Source organism: Clinocottus analis, unplaced genomic scaffold, assembly GCF_023055335.1.
Source record: "Clinocottus analis isolate CAN_PGR_092001 unplaced genomic scaffold, fCliAna1.0.p SCAF_3, whole genome shotgun sequence".
NCBI classification, from domain to species: domain Eukaryota; kingdom Metazoa; phylum Chordata; class Actinopteri; order Perciformes; family Cottidae; genus Clinocottus; species Clinocottus analis.
The window spans coordinates 24,272,596-24,290,866 of NW_027176042.1; the positions used below are offsets into that span (position 1 = coordinate 24,272,596).

Consider the following 18,271-nt stretch of genomic DNA (forward strand, 5'->3'; position numbering starts at 1 on the left):
AGGGGTTAAACATAGCTAGTTTCAAAGGGTTAAGACGACCAACACTGCAGCGGTCGTCTAAGAACACCAGAAACATTTGAGGGAAACGGAAAGAGACAAAAGAAACGAGCACAACTTTCATACGTCCACTTCATTTGATGCTTTTTATTTAAAGATGTACAATCCTTTACAGTCTCGACCCCTCCCCTTCCTGTTCGGGAGGACAGGAAGCGGCGGCTCGCCGGCTTTAAGCCGCGAGCGTCGAGCAGAAGTTTTGATCGTGAAGACGGAAACGTGGAGCCGACGCGTCTCCGGGTTCAGGATCAGTTTTTTCCGCACGACGAGGCGAGTGAAGAGCAAATGGAGGGGGAAAAAAATAATCCAGCTCACCGTCTCAATTTGACTAAATATTCACAAGAGGTCACAATGTCAAAAGGCTGAAACACACACACACGCACACACACACACACACACGCTATCAGATAATCAACTGATTATTATTCAACCATTGTCGGGTTTTCTCAGAGTTCGTCGCTGTTGAACCAGACGGACGAGGAAGGCGCTGGAGGTGTCAGGCACGTGCAATGTTCTACTGAGGAACGTTGTAATGAGCCCTCCGGCGGCCATGTTGGAAGTTTACAACTCGTAAAAAAATACACAACAAGGTCGGGAATCACCGAGCTGGGGGATCGAGGAGGAAAGGAAAATTAAATAGCCGAATAAGATGCATCATTTATATGATATGGGATTATTTTTTTTATTCTATTTAGATTAGTTGGTATTGGGAGACAAAATAATATTTTTTTAAATATGTACGCATGCATTGTTTTACAACGTTTGTACCCCAGCTCAGAAAAAAGAAGAAAATTAATCCGAGAGAAAATATATTTCATAAATTTGAATTTGAAATTCATTTTTAAAGGAAAACAATTATGAAAATAAAGTAAAAACGTGACAGAGAAAGAATTTCCTGTCGACTTCACGTCAACCTCTCACTAGTTTAACTGACTGATGCTCTTCACAATGTGCTCCCAAACGGCTGTAATAAGTATGTTTTAGTTGGATATTTCTACGACAAAGTCCGACGTCTCCACCTTTCATCCCGTTCTTTCTGCTGCAGAGAAAAAGAGCAAAGAGATGACAACGCTGTAGAAGAAAAAAAAAGGGCTGAATCATGTCATCTTTGCCCCACCCCCCTCCCATCCACCCTAAAAAAAATTAAATAAAGAAGCCATGTCCTGTTCCTCCCCTAGAAGTATGCACTTGCACTCTCCTGCCCCAAAGGGCGCATTCAAGTCGCCTTTTCCCTCTTCGACGTGCTCGTCCGCAGGATGCTCGGGCGCGTGACATTTGCTTTGCAAGCTCTCTGCCCTTTAGAGGCGTGCACACGTACAGCAGAAGAGACATTCGTACCGTGACATTTTGAAAATGGGGTTGGTTTTCCTTTTGGGTCGGCGGATGTGGGCACAAGTGCGTACTTTAAGGGGTTCGACGAGGTGGGGGAGATATTGAGTGGGCTTTTGAGACGGAGCAGCCCAGAAGTTTCCCCATCTCTGGTTCCAGATGTCTCGGGGAGCAGCCTGGTAGCACAGAGACCGCCGGGGGAGGGGTGCTAGCTAGCTAGTTAGCTAGCTAGGGAGGAGTGAGCTAGCTTAGTTAGCCGCCCAGGCCTCGAGGTCCGCCATGTCGTCCTCGTCTTCTTCCTCCTTCTTCTTGGCTGAGGAGCAAAAAACACAAAATAAAAACGTGTATTTAAGTTATTGTGTCTTCTGACGTCGACTCTGTGCCGCGTGGGAGCGAGTTATGTTTTGATTCATTTTTATTTATTTAAGCAACGTTTAATACCCGGTCTGGACGGTAGTGACGTAGACGGTACGCTGGGCAGGGGAACGTCATCCGTTCCTTGGATCTCCAGAAGATTTTTGTCCAGCTCTTCCTGTTCCAGCTCCTCCAGCTCAGCCATGAGCTCATCCTGAACACACACACACACACACATTTATTTTACAACAAAAGGCTCATTTCTTTCATTTGAATGTAGAGTTTTTGTTGGAGAAAGACAGATTTCCCTCTCTAATAGATGCTGTTTAATGGCCGCTGACATGTGAGTGAACTCTCCCCTACTTGATGAAGCTCTGTGTGGATTATCTGTTTGTTCCTAGCTGAAGACAATACACATTATTGTTGTTCTTACGGCTACAAAACAGGTCAAATGGATGACAATAGGTGCAAGACTTCATCGTGACTCTGTGTGTTACGTATACTACCGTTCAAAAGTTTGGACTCACTTAGAAATGTCGTTATTTTTCAAAGAAAAGCACTGTTTTCGTCCGGGTGACCCCGAAGCTTTTGAACGGTAGAGTTAATATGAGGGAGACTCCGAAATTTTACGCCGATTACTGATTTCACAACCGGCGTCGAGTAACACTTTGTTCCCCCGCTCTCACCTCGTCGAATTCGTCCCCGAAACCGATCGGTCTCGAGATGACGTCCGAGATTTCCTGGGCCACTTCCTGTTGCTCCGTGATGTCCGCCATCAGATCGTCCACTTTGTCGATGTCCCTGTGGAACGAAGGGGGGAGGAAACGAGGAGAGGGGAGGAAACGAGGAGAGGAAGTGAGCAATATGAACACATGACGGGCCGCACCTCCCAACAAGGCAACGTATCCAGAGTTACTTGCGCTACTCGTGACCTCTCACATGTTCTCGTGGGCGGCCTTCATGGCCTTGGCGGCGTAGCCCATGTTCTTGAGCACCTCCGTGTTGGTGTTGGCGTTCTCCAGCGCCTCCCTCTGGAACTCGATGGTGGACAGCGTGCCGTCGATCTGAGCCAGCTGCTTCTCGTAGCGCTTTTTCCGTTTCAGGGCCTGCAGGGCCGCTGGACGGGAGGAGAGAGAGAGGGGCGAGAGACATGCAAGAGTTCAGGGGAGGACGGGCGCGAGCTCCTTTTGAAATACCTTTATTTAATTATCAAAAATACTTAACTTCACTCAGATGCTCTTAATATATAGAGCTATGTTATACATTAAATTCAATTTTTGCAAAAATATATATTTGTTTTCCTTAAACCAATATATTAGTAGCACATATATGAACATATTATCTATGTTCCCAAGGCTTTTCTGTATGTTTTACCTTTTTAAATTATTCAAATCAGCCTTGTGGTTGAGGAGATAATCCTACATTTATTACAGGGGTATTAACCAAACTTTTATGTGTGCTCCTTAAACGCAAAGATGTTTATTAATTTGATGACAGTAAACTGATTATATTTGAGTCTATTTTCACCATTCTCTGACATTAAATAGATTAAAACTGCTCATTTCGGCTTCCTGTTGCCAGCTCACGTTCTCTCATTTTCTAATCTATTAGTTCACTTATCAACACAGCTCCTCTCCTTTTATTTCACACGTACTGAACATTTCATATTCAGCTTTCATGAAGTTTCGCCGTTAAAAATAACAAAACAACAAAACAACAACGCAGGAACGATTGTCTGAATTCGTGACAGGGAATTCCCCGCTGGTGTGCTGACAGGAGAGATCACCGAGTCATCATCATGTGAGCAGAGGGAGGAGGAAGGAGAGAGGAAAGAGGAGGGAGGAGGAAGGAAAGAGGAGGGAGGAGGGAGGAAAGAGGAGGGAGGAGAGAGGAAAGAGGAGGGAGGAGAAAGGAAAGAGGAGGGAGGAGAAAGGAAAGAGGAGGGAGGAGGAAGGAGAGAGGAGGGAGGAGAGAGGAAAGAGGAGGGAGGAGGAAGGAAAGAGGAGGGAGGAAAGAGGAGGGAGGAGGAAGGAAAGAGGAGGGAGGAGAGAGGAGGGAGGAAGGAGGAGGAAGGAGGAAAGAGGAGACGCCTTACGCTGTGAGCAGCTACAGGTAACTGAGGTGATTCAGAGGGAGGCCACTGTTAAGATGTGCGTGTATGGTGTTTTTATGTCGTATAAATACACACAACTATGAGCTGTGTTTTACAGAGTTCACACACGTTGTGATCAATGAGTTTTCATGACTTTAAACCACATTCCCATTACTTTTAACACAATTTTCATGACTTTTGACCAAATTTCATGAGCAAACATGCAGTGAAATGTGTGTAAACAGTAAAAAGTGATAAAATGTAGTATTTAAACTAACAATGAGGATTCAAAGCATACAGTAAACCTTAAATAACACAAATGAATGAGAGACAATAGTTTGATTAAAAGAATAAACATTTATATAGATGCCTGTATGGATGCTGCTGATATGTTGAGCCTCTTTCTTTTAAAAGCAGATTCATTATTTCAAACTCAGCGTGAATGAACGTCATGAACACATGAATATAACACATTCACAGGACTTTTAATACACTTTTGAAGATGTTTTCTCTCTCTCTCTCTCAACTGAAAATATACCACCAGGGTTTCCTGTTTACGGGACTTTTTGTGAAATGTGGTTTCTGTAAGTTAGCAGCTATTTTAGACTGAAACATCTCTGCAGCGCACACGTTGTGTTCACGGGAACACAGAGCGTGAATCCAGAGTTTAACGTTTAAATGACTATTGCCATTAAATGCAGTAAACGCATTCATGTGATAACGCTGGTGGCTTTCTTTTGTCGTAAAAAAAGTGAAATACTAACGTGCAACCGGACGAATATTTAGAAATAACTTGAAACCGCAAATATGACTCTCACACACGCAGCTTTATCAATCTCCAGTGTGTGCTTGGTCCACCAGGAGCCAGACAGCAGCTGACAGTTCCAGTTTCATCGGATTATTTCAGCAACCAGCCCTATTCCTGGACTGATAACATCTTTACGCAGCATTACACAAATCCTGATTTGATTATCTTGGCCGCAGCGTTTGCATTCAGACCGCCTCCCTTTGGATTTCAGGTCACTTTGTTGTGTTGCAGTGAACCTTTTGTTGTCTCCGTTGTCCCGCTTCCTTTTTTTTACAGCAGCGTCTGTCTCTCTGCATTAGCTCCAATTACTAAATCTATACGTCAGCATCAGCGCTGGAGGCTTCCTTCACCGCTGCGACCGACACCGGGATCCATTAACTGGCTCCTCTGGCGCCGAAAGGCTGGATTGTTTGTGAAAAACACACCGACGCCATGTTAAATGCTGTTACATTACCATTTTCTCAACACGGTGTCATTCTTCGGTCCTTTTCGTGATTGCTTTGACTCTCTACAGCTTGGAGGATTGACTCAGGTGGGAATGTTTGAGTCAAAGGGCCTTCATCAAATCGAGACGCACCAGAAGTGTTGCAGTATAATTTACAAAACGCGGATATTACGGCACGTTTGCTTTGAGGAATTTATGACTTGTGTGTGTTGTCGTTTATGACCCGATGACAGCGGCTACCTGGTTGGATGGATTATGTTGAAAGTCGGGTTTGAGAGGCCGGAGCGTTATGTAACAACAGGAAACTCGGCTGTGACCACAGAGTTCACACAAGTCTGAGTGCTTGTGAATTTTGTCGTTGCGTCACAGATTTCCCAGCAGGCCCGGCTGCACGTAAACACGGGTGTGTCGCATCATGTTCTGCTGCCAAAACTATCCTGTTAAACTATTTTATCACAAACTTTCTCTCTTCTGAAATGTACTTTATAAGTATTTAATAAGAGCTGGATAATGTTTAAACTCCTTTGATTTTACTCAACCTAACAAATAGTTACCTGTATGATAATAAAATGACATCACATGTTTTTATGGAGCCGGCTGGTTGCCGACATTGTGCCAGTGGGTTTTTCTACACGTTAAAATGTCTCCCAGGTGTAAATCATCTCATTTATTTATAGTTTTTTTAAACCGAATCAATGCAATCTCTCTCTCTCTCTCTCTCTCTCTCTCTCTCTCTCTCTCTCTCTCTCTCTCTCTCTCTCTCTCTCTCTCTCTCAAACAGAGGAAGCATCGCCTTTGTTAAACTGAACCAACCAGTTCAGTCGACAGCCTGCTAGCTCGTTTAGCTAGCAGCTGCTGTTAGCGTTCATAGACAGCTACGGAGGCTTTGTTGGCATTATTTTGGTCTTCGTATTTTCCCTTCATGAGAGCAACATCCAGCCAGCCTGTATCCCAGTATGCATTGCAGCCTGTATCCCAGCATGCATTGGCTGAGAGGCCATGTGCTGCTCCAGGGGCCACCACAGGGGTTAACGGGTGTTAGATCTGACAGTTGATTCAATAAGAATTGGTTAAAAACTATAACGAGGACCAGATTCATTCGGTCATAATGACCCAGAACCGGCTGACGGGAAGACGCCAAATGGAGTCAAACTATCACCCGACATGAACGTGTTTCAGGTCCTTTTATAACTCAAGTCACAGCGCATTAGCCACTGCGTTTGCAGGAGAATAACCACCAAAACTTTGATTGTTTTTCCTCTTAAGGGTCGAGGTCAAAGAGCAAATTATTGCTATGATCATAACTTTCCAGAGTTGGTAAATCATTCCCCAGAAGAGTGAAATGATTAGTTCCTCTTCTCAAATCCACTGCGGGCCTCGTCACGGCCGTCACAAACAAACACCAGAAGGATTTGTTGAAGCTCATAGTTGGTCGATGGCAACAAGCAGGTAGCCATTGCCTCGCCCCATGACGAGCGTTTCTTCCTAGGTCGAAGATAAGCTATCTGTCCAGGGAATACGTCGTTTTTATGTGGCACATAAAGACACCTGCCATCTTTGTTTGTGAAGTCGCTCCTTGGAGAATGAGAACTAAACATTTGTATTCAAATGGTCAGAAGACCGTCACTGGATTATGGAAATACATACAATGGCGCTCATGACAAGCTTCTTTGATACCAAAACTACTGAATAACGTGAACTCAAATATACAAATAACACACATATGAGATTCCCCATGTGTGTGTCATACATGTAGCAGTCGTATTAATACAATAATGGAGAATTAGAAAGGACAACAATGGAGTATGAACATGTGATATTAGTGACACACTAAATACACCTTGATATGTGTTTAACCTGTTTGTAAAAGCACGTGGTTGGGCAGATTAAAGTTGTGTTATCTTTTTTGTCTGGTTGGCATTGAGTCAGTCAAGCAAAGTTTGTGTGTTTACCACAATTTCTTAGCACATTTAATATTTGAAATGTTTTTTAGAGGTTTTATTCTACAGCAGTAGTGTCCTATTTGTTATTGTAATCCGCTGGGGCCCATTATATAAAAAATGGTTTTTAAATAAATAAAAATGGAGTCAGGCGACCGTGTTGCGGACTTGTGTTCAGGCAGCGCGTCGGTCGCCTACTTCCCGGTTCCGTCCCATCCGTGAAGCCCCGCGGGGCCTAAAACTCACGAACTTTGGGGTTTCGATTAACCCGTCAAAAGCCACGAACTTTATCCTCACCCCCAAACAAAACACACATTAAAAAAAGCTTTATCTTCCTCACCTCGTTTGTTTTTCGTGCCGTTCTTCTTCGCCGTCGCGAGCTCCAGATCTATTTTCTTTTCCAAAAAATCCTGTTTCTTTGCCAACATCTCCTCGGTCTCTCGGAGTTTCTGGATCGCCTCCTGGGGTGTCGGCCCCTTCCCACCTTTTCCCCCTCCGCCGAACAACTTGCCGAACAGCGACATTGTCGGTACGTAAAAAACAACCGAGTTTCACCGACACTTCGTGGACGCCGAACAGGTAAACCGGTGACCCGCCCTGTTGCCTCTGTCTCCGTCAACTACCGTCGCCTGAGCCGCAGGGCTTCTGCCGCTGCCGCTGCCGCTGTTGTTGTTTTTCCTGTGTCTCCACTTCCGGTCTTTTTCCAGCAAGCGGCCTCGTGATGTCATTACGTCAGCGCGGTCACGTGGCGACGCGTCGTCATAGTTTCAGAGGGGGATTTCGCGGATGACGAGGCAGTGTTTAAAAATATATTTAGTTTCGCAATCAAATCGTTCACATACGGTATTTAGTAAAATGTAATATATCATTTGGGAAAGAAAAACTCACACAATGTCTCTAAAATCATGAGATATAGTAAAAAAAAGCTTAATTGTTAATAAATTATATATATATATATATATATATATATATATATATATATATATATATATATATATATATATATATGGATATATACATCCCTAAAAATTTATATTTACAAATCTAATTATTATTATTATTTAATTTTAAATTCAGTATATTTTCGACACATATAACATCCTCTAATAGTAGTATAGTACCTGTTTCCAGTAGTAATAAATAACTAAGTACATAATTACTGTACTTAGGTACAAATTAAAGGTACTTTTGTACTATTTTTATTGTGTCCTACTTTAAAGTCCACTTTTTTGATGAATTAAGTTACCTTGCAGATCCCGATAAATCAAAAGTGATGTTATCTGTTGAGTCAATTTTGATTCGTATTAACATAATAATACTAATATTACAACATTCATTTACCTTCATTGTACAACAGGTTTGTGCAACCAAATCTAGTTTGTAGTCACCTTTTGGTACATAAATTAAAAATACATACAAATAAAAACAACACTGTATGTGGATGTATTTAGGACGGATCTATCTCCTCCTTCTTCCACCACTAAAGTCCACTCTTGTGACTGTGACGTGCTGTCACAGGAGTCGCCCTCTGGTGGCCATTAGACATAATGCAAGTTAAAAATACTTTGGCTTCAGTTTCAGACCCCTGAGGTTGTGGAAGGACATTTTTAAAAAAACAGTTCCAGGACCATTCAATAGAATTATTTAAAACAAAAATATATAATGTCATGATTGATGTTCATTATTGTCTTTATTTAATGCTGCATCTTTGTAGCTCCACGAGTCAGCAATTAACCAAGAAGACACAGAACGGTGGCGTCCACTCAGCTGCAAGAACCGAAAGGCCAGCCCAGCGCCTCCATAAAACTACACTTCCCACGATGCACCGGGGCATACTTTTCCAGCTCAAGATGCGAGTGCCCCAAACGCCAACCGACCACGCCCTGAGAGGTCCGAGGAAATGGAGGAGGGGGTCCAAGCTGAAGGAAACAGACAGACAGATACACAGACAGATAGACAGACAGATAAATACATAAATGAACAGATAGATACATACATGAACAGATAGATACATTAATGGACAGATAGATACATAAATGAACAGATAGATACACAAATGAACAGATAGATACACAAATGAACAGATAGATACACAAATGAACAGATAGATACATTAATGAACAGATAGATACATTGATGAACAGATAGATACATTAATGAACAGATAGATACCTTGATGAACAGATAGATACATTAATGAACAGATAGATACATTGATGAACAGATAGATACATTAATGAACAGATAGATACATTAATGAACAGATAGATACATTAATGAACAGATAGATACACAAATGAACAGATAGATACATTAATGAACAGGTAGATACATTAATGAACAGATAGATACATAAATGAACAGATAGATACATAAATGAACAGATACATTAATGAACAGGTAGATACATTAATGAACAGATAGATACATAAATGAACAGATAGATACATTAATGAACAGATAGATACATAAATGAACAGATAGATTACATGTATGTGTTCTTCTGGAGGGGTCGGAGGTCGAGCATCCAGCTGATGATGCTTCGCTCTGTACGCCTCCTTCAGCTTCATACTCTCCCTCTCGCACTGAAACACATGAAACAAACAACAGCTGTCTTTTCTTTTCTTCTCTTCTTTTGTTGTTCCATATTTCAGTGTATGTTTGTGGTGTCTTGTGCACTTCTACCTTTTCAACCCTAGAGGGCAGAGTGAGTGTATTTGTGTGAGTGTGTGTGTGTGTGTGTGCGTGCGTGTGTGCGTGTGTGAGTGTGTGTGTGTGTGTGTGTGTGTGTGTGTGTGTGTGTGTCTGTTTGCGTACCTCTATGTAGGCCTCTTTCAGGAAGCCCCACTTCTCGGGCCATGCTTTGGCCGAATCCTTCTCAACTTTTAAATGTGCCTTCCTGCACGCGCACGCACACACACACACACACACACACACACACACACACACACACACACACACACACACACACACACAGTTTCATTGTATGAGATTATATCCCCAATTTAAAAAGACCCATAACAATATAATATATGTTATGTTGGAATAATATTGTTATGTTACTGCTGCACAACAAATAGTGAATAATTTCATCCAAAAAAATGTTGTATATATATATATACTAATTAAAATGATTGATGCAACTCCCATTAATACAAGGCACCTTTTCTCTGTATGATAAGTCGTATTGTAGCACATTTCATATCCAACGCAATCAAGATAAAGATGAAAATAAAATAAATGAAGTGAGTGAAATAATAATAATAATAATAATAATATTATACTAATGCACTAGTCATTCCCAAAAAGCATAAAGGAAAACAAAACGTGTATTGTTTAAAACAAAATAAACGTTTTAAGAACGTTTTAGAATCCCCTCCGACATCACAACCAGGAACAACACAAACAAGTAATATTAGTAATCATGACACCAGTTAAAGCAGGAAGACACATCTTATCATTTAAAAATATAATAATTTGTGATTCTGATAAAGAGTGAAGCAGTTTTACCAGATTTCATCCCGATGCACAAAGTTGACGGGTTCTGATGTTCGGTGTGAATCCGCCATCTGTCCGGACCGGTGTGTGTGTGTGTGTGTTGGTGTGTGTGTGTTAGTGTGTGTGTGTGTGTGCGTGTGTGAGGGAGAGTCTTTATCTCCGTCCGGCTAATGTTTCACCTGTGTGTAAGTCACACTGACAGACCTGTTTACCGTTCGCCATGGAGACGGAGTTTTCCCAGCTACACACCACTTCTCTCCTTGTCCAGGAGTGTGTGAGTGTGTGTGTGTGTGTGTGTGTGTATGTGTGTGTGTGTGTGTGTGTGTGTGGGGGGGGGGGAGTGTCATGCTGCTGTGGTTCAGGCTGAAAATGTTTCCTCCGTACCGGCTGCCAGTGACTTACACAAGTGATTTTAATCAGTTTGAAATCACATTTTCTTGCATTTATTTGCAAATATTGTTTTTTCTTCTTCTTTTAAATATACTTTATTAGAGAATTTGCACAATATGACGTACAGGGATCATAAAACAAGTAATGTGTGTGTTGATTTCTTTGCAATAGTAATGAAGAGACAGGAAAGTAGAGCAAACTGACAACTTAAAGTAAAACATGAGAGGAAACACAAAAACAAAGAAGAAGTAAACAAATAGAAAACACGGAAATATAATAAATGAAAACACGGCCCGTGCACATTCACACACACAAATACACACACACACACACACACACGGCCTCTACATTTGTTCACAGAGTATGTAGATTTTGGACTTGGAAATAGGAAATTAAAGACAGCCACGTCCTTCTAAAAGAGTTCTTCTTAGTTACTTTTCCCACTGTGAGAGCTGGTGAACATATTTTAAGGAGTGTTTGTTGTGGTTGTAATACTCATCTTGGCCACTAGAGTTTTTAGAGGCTGAAGTTCACCACTTCCACATCTAACGCTGCAATTTGGACACAATTCAATCCTAACTGCGGAGCTAAGAGTGACAGGGGCCCCAGGACCGAGCCCTGCGGTACCCCACAAGACAAGTGGAGCCATGTCTGACGCAAATTCCCCTACAGAGACAGTAAAAGTTCTATTAGCGAGGTCAGATCTTTGCAGACCTCAGCTTGCCGACTGCAGTTCACTGTTTGGCTTTTGATATATTGCTATGTAAATAAAGTTTTATTGAACGACTGAAATGGGGTCCAGTTGACAATATTCTAACGGCGAATTTTTCGTCGGCTCACAAAGGGCTTGAACTCGCCCTCCTGTACTTGATCAGGCCCGAGGACAGAACCACGGCTCCCAACAGCAGAGCGCCAACGCCGCCGACCACGAAGCCCACCTCAGAGCGACCGACGGAAGAGTCTGCAACAAGAATAAGAACGAGAAGCGTCTGTTATATGTGCATTATACGTACATTACACTCGTAGCCCCGCCTCCTTACCCCAGTGGTAGATCTTGGGCTCGCTGAGGCCGACGTGCTCCACCGTACAGCTGACCCGGTCCCGCCGGCCGGGCCTGAACTCCAGGTAGGAGTGCAGCTGATAGGTCCAGTCTCCGTTGGACACCGTGTCGCTGAAGGTCACGCCCGAGGTCACCTCCCGTCCGTTCCGGAGCCACGTCACCCTGATGAGCTTCGGGTAGAAGTCGTACGCGCTGCACACCAGCATGGTGTCCGGGCCGCGGCCGGCGGTCTCCAGCAGGGTGACGCTGGGCTCGACTGTAAGCAGAAAGTGGAGAGTTTTTAACTGAGAGACGTCCACCATCTGAGAGGCAGCAGCACCGTTGTTCTGTTTGGAGAGAGTTTCTTCAGAAAATGACATTTTCATCAATATTCTGTAATTGGAATACATTTATGTCAGACAATTTATTTAAATATTTATATATTTAAATATCTTTAATTTCATCCCAGCTATTAATTTTTTATTTTTTTTATATATTTTTTTTTATTTACATTTTTAATTATTTAAGTCATATTTTTGAATTGAAATTTTTTTTAAATTTTTAAAAAAAAATAAAATTTTTATTTTGGTGTACATCGTTCATCCCTCTTATTTTATTTTGTGTTTGTAAACTGCTACTCCGACAACACATTTCCCCATGGGGCTTAAACAGAGGTGATGCCCCGCCCCTTTTGGTGGACCACCATGAAACCTTCGACTGCAGAAGATTTAAAAAACTGCAGCAACCCAGAGAGAATATTGCATCTTAAAAACCTTGGACAGAGTCCGGTTAGCTGCTTCCGCCTGCTTCCAGTCTTTACGCTAAGCTACGCTAACCACGTGTCTGTACTCCAAACACAGACATGAGCTTGAATATAGATCGTGTAATCCAGTGTTTGAATATTTACCGATGTTGTCCTCAATGACCTTCAAAACCATCGCGACGTGGTCGACACAGATCAGCTGCTTCTCCACTTTCCTCTGCAGGACGTCGTGCTCGTCCTTGTTGAAAAGCGACGCGGTGACGAGCCCGGCCGCAGTGAAGCCCGTCCAGTCCCCGACTGTGCTGTTGTACTGCATCATGTACTCTTTGTTAAAGTACCAGTCGATCAGGTACTCCACCTGCTGCGGCTCTGTGGACCGCACGTCGCACCAGAAGTCGGCGTACATTAAGTACCCGTTTCCATCAGCGGCACAATCTGAACGGTGAGAAGAGAAGAACTATACGTTTTGCTCTTTCAACAGTATATATTTCTTTATTTGTGCAAAGACAGTAGGTTTCTCAGTGTTTAAAATCACAATAAAACAAAGCATTGGCATGTGAGGAAGGACTTTCAGTCAAAAAATGGTGTCGTTAGGTTCAAAAATGGAAAAATTACTTATTTCATGGCAAAACATTGGCCGATTTGGGCATGCTGGGTATCGAAATGTTCATCGGTTACCACCCTTGCTGTGTGTTGAAATGTGGGCCGACCAGGAAGGCTTGATGAGTCAGAAGAGTCCGCCCTTTTTTGACTTTATCGGTACTAATCTGGGGTTATGAATGATGTGTATTGTTTTGTTGGACTCCCATGAGCCCGTATGGTTACGTGGATGTGTCTGTTAGTTAAATCCAACGTTTTTCAGGATCTAGTAGCAGAAATGTGAATGTTATTCACAATCCAACATGATGTTATCTATGGAAGCCCATTACCACCAAAAAATAATTTAAAAAAATTAGGACCAAAAAAATGAAATAAATTAGGACCAAACAAAAACAAAAAATAAAATTAGGAAAATAAATTAATGTACTTTTTTTTCGTAAACTTTTTTTTTTTCGTTGACTTTTTTTGTTGTTGACTTAGTCTACGCAAAAAAAGAATCTTGTTTCACGTATTCTTTTAAATTAACATTGTAAGCACTTTTTTATATTCAAGTGCTCTTGTTATTTACCAAAAGATGACTTGGCATTGTCAACCACCCGTAAGCCTGTTGATGGTTACTTTAAAGTCTTCCTGCTCTTGCAAGTTAAGGAAATACATAATAATTAATTTAATATATGTGTGGACTTTGCATTTTACTCAGTTCTTAAAAATGATCAATGGCAGGACAACAGTGCACTTTGTGTGTTCATATATTAGCTACAGTTATATTTAGGCTGTAACTGTAATTTTGACAATTTTGACAATAGTCAAGTTTTAATTTAAAAAAATAAAAAATTATTTTTTTTTTTTTTGGTTGGCCTTTTTTTCTTTCGTTAACTTTTTTTGTGGACACAAAAAAAAAAGTCAACAAAAAAAAAGTTGAAATTTTTTTTTTTTTGGTCCTATTTTTTTTTTTGTGGCGCGAATGGGCTTCCATAATTATCTGAAGACGTGTTGAAAACAAAAAAGATTTAAGCATTTAGTATGTTAAGTTGCTGCTTCTCCTTTTGTCTTTTTCACATTTCTCTGGTTAGTTGTGTTCGTCTTCATTTTTCTCCCCCGGGACTTAAAAAAACCTCCTTTAACTAAAAATCAAATTAAAAATCTGTTGAGCTTCTTCCCCATCAGATTCAAAGTTACAAGCTAGATACACTAATGCCGGTTTGTCCAGCAGTGAATGTTTTCTTCAAAACACTTTAAAACACATTTTGGATCAGAAAAAAATATTTACTGAAGGACCATGTAGGGTCAAGTTTCACTCTGTGACTCTGTGGCCAGCGGAGTTCAACTTCCTCATTCAAATCACTGGAGTGTGAACAAAAAACCATAAAAAAAAGAACTAAGACGGCCTAATAATACGCCCCAGATAATCTACTCGAGTTAAAAAGGTGGCAAGAGAAAAACACACTATTAAACACACTAAACGTGCTTTAGTGACTTAGTGGATAGTTAAAGTTAAAAAAAATAAAAAGCAGTCAACTGTGTCTTGTTCTTGGATTCATTTCTCATGTGTTTATAGTGCGTCTTGACTCGGTCGGTTTTGGTTCGTCTTTCTTTGCTTCGTTGCTTCTTGCAGCTTCTGTTAGCTTGTTGTTACCGGCCTGACATCTGGATTCTGCAAACTGTGATAAAAATGTTATTTGAGGAGCTGCATTTAACCTTTTTAGCTTTTGTAAAGCAGCAAACAACTCTCAGCAACCTCGACCTGAAAGAAGATAAAGTTACTCTGTGTGTGTTTGTTATCAGAGTTTCTCCTTTCTTTGTCGACATAGCCGGGCTTCCTGCCAATAACCTTGTAGCCCCGCCCCTAAAGAGTCACCTGATTTATGGTCTGTTTGACTCTGAACGACCACAATGTACGAAATGAACACAATGCTGTATAGAAGAAGACTTGAAACTAGAGATTGAGACATAAACTCATGTTTACAATGTTTACTGAGGGAATACATGAAGAGAGAAGTAGAGTCACTTATATAGACTTCTATACAACCAGAGGAGTCGCCCCCCGGTGGTCAGGGGAGAGAATGCAGCTTTAACACATGAAGCATAGACTTCTATACAACCAGAGGAGTCGCCCCCCGGTGGTCAGGGGAGAGAATGCAGCTTCAACACATGAAGCATAGACTTCTATACAACCAGAGGAGTCGCCCCCTGGTGGTCAGGAGAGAGAATGCAGCTTTAACACATGACGCATAGACTTCTATACAACCAGAGGAGTCGCCCCCTGGTGGTCAGGGGAGAGAATGCAGCTTCAACACATGAAGCATAGACTTCTATACAACCAGAGGATTCGCCCCCTGGTGGTCAAGGGAGAGAATGCAGCTTTAACACATGACGCATAGACTTCTATACAACCAGAGGAGTCGCCCCCTGGTGGTCAGGAGAGAGAATGCAGCTTTAACACATGAAGCATAGACTTCTATACAACCAGAGGAGTCGCCCCCTGGTGGTCAGGGGAGAGAATGCAGCTTTAACACATGAAGCATAGACTTCTATACAACCAGAGGAGTCATCCCCTGGTGGTCAGGGGAGAGAATGCAGGTGCATGGTGAGTGGGATGGGAGGTGTATACCAAAACCAAGACACACGTTCAACACATGGTTTGTTGCCCTTGTAAGTGACCAATGTCCTTCAAACTCTTCTCTTGCTCCTTTAAAGTCTGCCCTGCATTATAAGTCAAGATTTGTATTATTCAGTCTTTCCTGTTAATCACATTGTGCATAAAAAAAAGGACTTTGCACTCAGTAGCTCCTTAACATGTGACTCTCTGAGTTGTTGCTGTCAGTGTCTTAACCCAACTTCTTGCTTTGCCTACAAATAAAACTACAAATAACATGAAGGGAAACAAAGTAGAATGACTCACCCACCGGCGACCAGGAGGAGAGACAGAGGAACAGCAGGTACGGCAAGGATTTCATGTCGAAGCCAAAGTTAGACCTGATTGTTTGCGGCTTCAACCGCTGATGGGCGTTTGCGGATGATTCTTTCTTTTCGACTACAGTTACTGAAACTTTTGATCCGGATCCTCGAAAAAAAAACATGTGTTTAATCTCATCTTTTCCACCCAAATATTACATTTACAGCAATTTTTCAACATCAGGGTGCACTTTAAAGGGACATTTCCAACAAAAACATTAGCACGATTTTTTTTTATCAGTGCATTTTAAAATAAACAAAGCTTGACATCCACTAAAGCTTTTTTTTTTTATCGTGTCCAGGACGGGAAGTGGACGTTTATGGAATGTTTTGAGTTCAGTTCGTCGTGAGTCACCACTTTCACGAACAAGTTTCAAAAAGCTCTGATCCTAAAAGTGAAGTTATACTTCACACAGGAAGCTGAAACTAAACACCAAGAAAGACACAAAGAAAAAAAGTAATGGCTCGTTCCTCTTTACTTCATCAAAACCCTCACAGAGCCACACAATGTGTTTGTATGTACAGCTCGTGTGGGCTTTATTTCCTTTATTACATTGTTTTGAAGTATTATTTCATTAAGTGGAGGTCAATGTTAACTCATAGAAAAGGCAAAATCCATTTAAAGGGAGACAGCAACACAGTTTTTCATGGTCAGTTTTGAGGAAAACATCCCAAATACACACTCAGGTGTTTATTTTACTTCTTTTGTCTGTTTGCATCTGTAGATTTATCTAAAAGTTAACTTTAGATAAAGCCTTGTTTGCATTATTTGAATATGTTATTCTAGAAACTGCATGTGTTTCCTGTCAGTGTTTCCTGTTCCTTCTTGATCGCTTCATGCCATCGTGTTGTTTCGGGTTTTCACGTTGGAGGCTTTGGGCCCAAAACTGTGGAAATGAATCTCTTATATCCACTGCTGCTGTTTATTATGAATGTTTCCATAATTATCCTGCTTTCTCCTCATTGCATAAATCATTTACATCATATGTGCTGTACTGTGTTGTGACTTTATTCTGTTGTTCATTCTGTAGAATTAGTAAAATAAGCAGAACAACTGAGAGCAAAGCTTGTCGACATGTAAATTGTTTGACCCCTGAGCACAACTTCTGGTTGGAGACGCTGAGCTTCAGCGGTCAGAGAGTATTTCTCTCAGTAAAGAATGAGGATGTGTAGTTCTGCAGTGCAGACGACCAGCAGCAGGGGGCAGCGTGCACTCACCTGCTCTCTGTCAACAACATGAACACACACACACACACACACACACACACACACACACACACACCAGGCGATGACATTACTGTCATCAAAGTATCAGCGGGGTGCAGGGATGTGCTGTGTGTGTGTGTGTGTGTGTGTGTGTGTGTGTGTGTGTGTGTGTGTACGTGTGGGTGTTTGTGTTTGTATATCTGTCTTTTAGTGTGTATATGTATGTGCATGTGTGTATGTGTTTGTATGTATGTGTGTGTGTGTGTGAATGTATATGTATGTGTGTATGTATGTTTGTGTGAGTGTATATGTGTGTATATCTGTGTATATGTGTGTGAATGTGTGTATGTGTGTATGTGTACGTATGTATGTGTGTGTGTGTGTGTGTGTGTGTGTGTGTATGTGTGTGTGTGTGTGTGTATGTGAATATGTATATGTGTGTGTGAGTGTGTGTGAGTGTATGTGTGTGTGTGTTTGAGAAGGAAGAAGATTGAAGGATATCAAGATTCATTCATTCATTCATTCATCCAAACCGTTGATCCTCATGAGGGTCACATGTCAGCAGACACATGCCTATGATTTGATGATTTGATGATTTTGGAGCTATTGGAGGAGGAGCTATGGGAGGAGGAGCTATGGGAGGAGGAGCTATGGGAGGAGGAGCTATTGGAGGAGGAGCTATGGGAGGAGGAGCTATTGGAGGAGGAGCTATGGGAGGAGGAGCTATGGGAGGAGGAGCTGCGTCGTGTTCAAAGTTGCAGGTTTCATGTGTTTCCTTTCTGTGAAGCATGACGCATT

At 41.7% G+C, this 18,271-nt stretch overlaps 3 protein-coding genes across 3 annotated transcripts; all 3 read right to left on the reverse strand.

Annotated features, from left to right (window-relative positions):
• Positions 1–129: 129 nt before the first annotated feature.
• Positions 130–7,723, reverse strand: chmp4ba (charged multivesicular body protein 4Ba). Its single transcript, XM_068595212.1, has 5 exons — positions 7,363–7,723; positions 2,677–2,854; positions 2,424–2,538; positions 1,825–1,951; positions 130–1,696 (listed from the first exon to the last, which is right to left on the reverse strand). The coding sequence occupies exons 1-5, from the start codon at positions 7,544–7,546 to the stop codon at positions 1,632–1,634; spliced, it is 669 nt and encodes a 222-aa protein (XP_068451313.1). The 5' UTR covers positions 7,547–7,723; the 3' UTR covers positions 130–1,631.
• Positions 7,724–8,693: 970 nt separating this feature from the next.
• On the reverse strand, positions 8,694–10,725 carry LOC137796846 (ciliary microtubule inner protein 1-like). The gene is made up of 4 exons (XM_068595054.1): positions 10,533–10,725; positions 9,840–9,921; positions 9,512–9,607; positions 8,694–8,941 (listed from the first exon to the last, which is right to left on the reverse strand). The coding sequence occupies exons 1-4, from the start codon at positions 10,589–10,591 to the stop codon at positions 8,786–8,788; spliced, it is 393 nt and encodes a 130-aa protein (XP_068451155.1). The 5' UTR covers positions 10,592–10,725; the 3' UTR covers positions 8,694–8,785.
• A 301-nt stretch (positions 10,726–11,026) lies between these two features.
• LOC137796332 (rano class II histocompatibility antigen, A beta chain-like) lies at positions 11,027–16,305 on the reverse strand. The gene is made up of 4 exons (XM_068594214.1): positions 16,215–16,305; positions 12,857–13,147; positions 11,951–12,226; positions 11,027–11,871 (listed from the first exon to the last, which is right to left on the reverse strand). Exons 1-4 carry the CDS (start codon positions 16,267–16,269, stop codon positions 11,747–11,749), a joined length of 747 nt encoding a protein of 248 aa, XP_068450315.1. The 5' UTR covers positions 16,270–16,305; the 3' UTR covers positions 11,027–11,746.
• Positions 16,306–18,271: the final 1,966 nt, after the last annotated feature.

Excerpts from the sequence above, each read along its gene's own strand:
- LOC137796846 (XM_068595054.1), bottom strand. The coding sequence starts at position 10,591 with ATGGCGGATTCACACCGAACATCAGAACCCGTCAACTTTGTGCATCGG. Across the intron at positions 9,922-10,532 it reads GTGCATCGGGATGAAATCTG|GAAGGCACATTTAAAAGTTG; the intron begins GTAAAACTGCTT and ends GTGCGCGTGCAG. Across the intron at positions 8,942-9,511 it reads CTCCAGAAGAACACATACAT|CTTGGACCCCCTCCTCCATT; the intron begins GTAATCTATCTG and ends TGTTTCCTTCAG.
- chmp4ba (XM_068595212.1), bottom strand. The coding sequence starts at position 7,546 with ATGTCGCTGTTCGGCAAGTTGTTCGGCGGAGGGGGAAAAGGTGGGAAG. Across the intron at positions 2,855-7,362 it reads CGGCACGAAAAACAAACGAG|CGGCCCTGCAGGCCCTGAAA; the intron begins GTGAGGAAGATA and ends CCTCCCGTCCAG. Across the intron at positions 2,539-2,676 it reads AAGGCCGCCCACGAGAACAT|GGACATCGACAAAGTGGACG; the intron begins GTGAGAGGTCAC and ends TTCGTTCCACAG.
- LOC137796332 (XM_068594214.1), bottom strand. The coding sequence starts at position 16,269 with ATGAAATCCTTGCCGTACCTGCTGTTCCTCTGTCTCTCCTCCTGGTCG. Across the intron at positions 13,148-16,214 it reads CTCCTCCTGGTCGCCGGTGG|ATTGTGCCGCTGATGGAAAC; the intron begins GTGAGTCATTCT and ends CTCACCGTTCAG. Across the intron at positions 11,872-11,950 it reads GCCCAAGATCTACCACTGGG|ACTCTTCCGTCGGTCGCTCT; the intron begins GTAAGGAGGCGG and ends TTCTTGTTGCAG.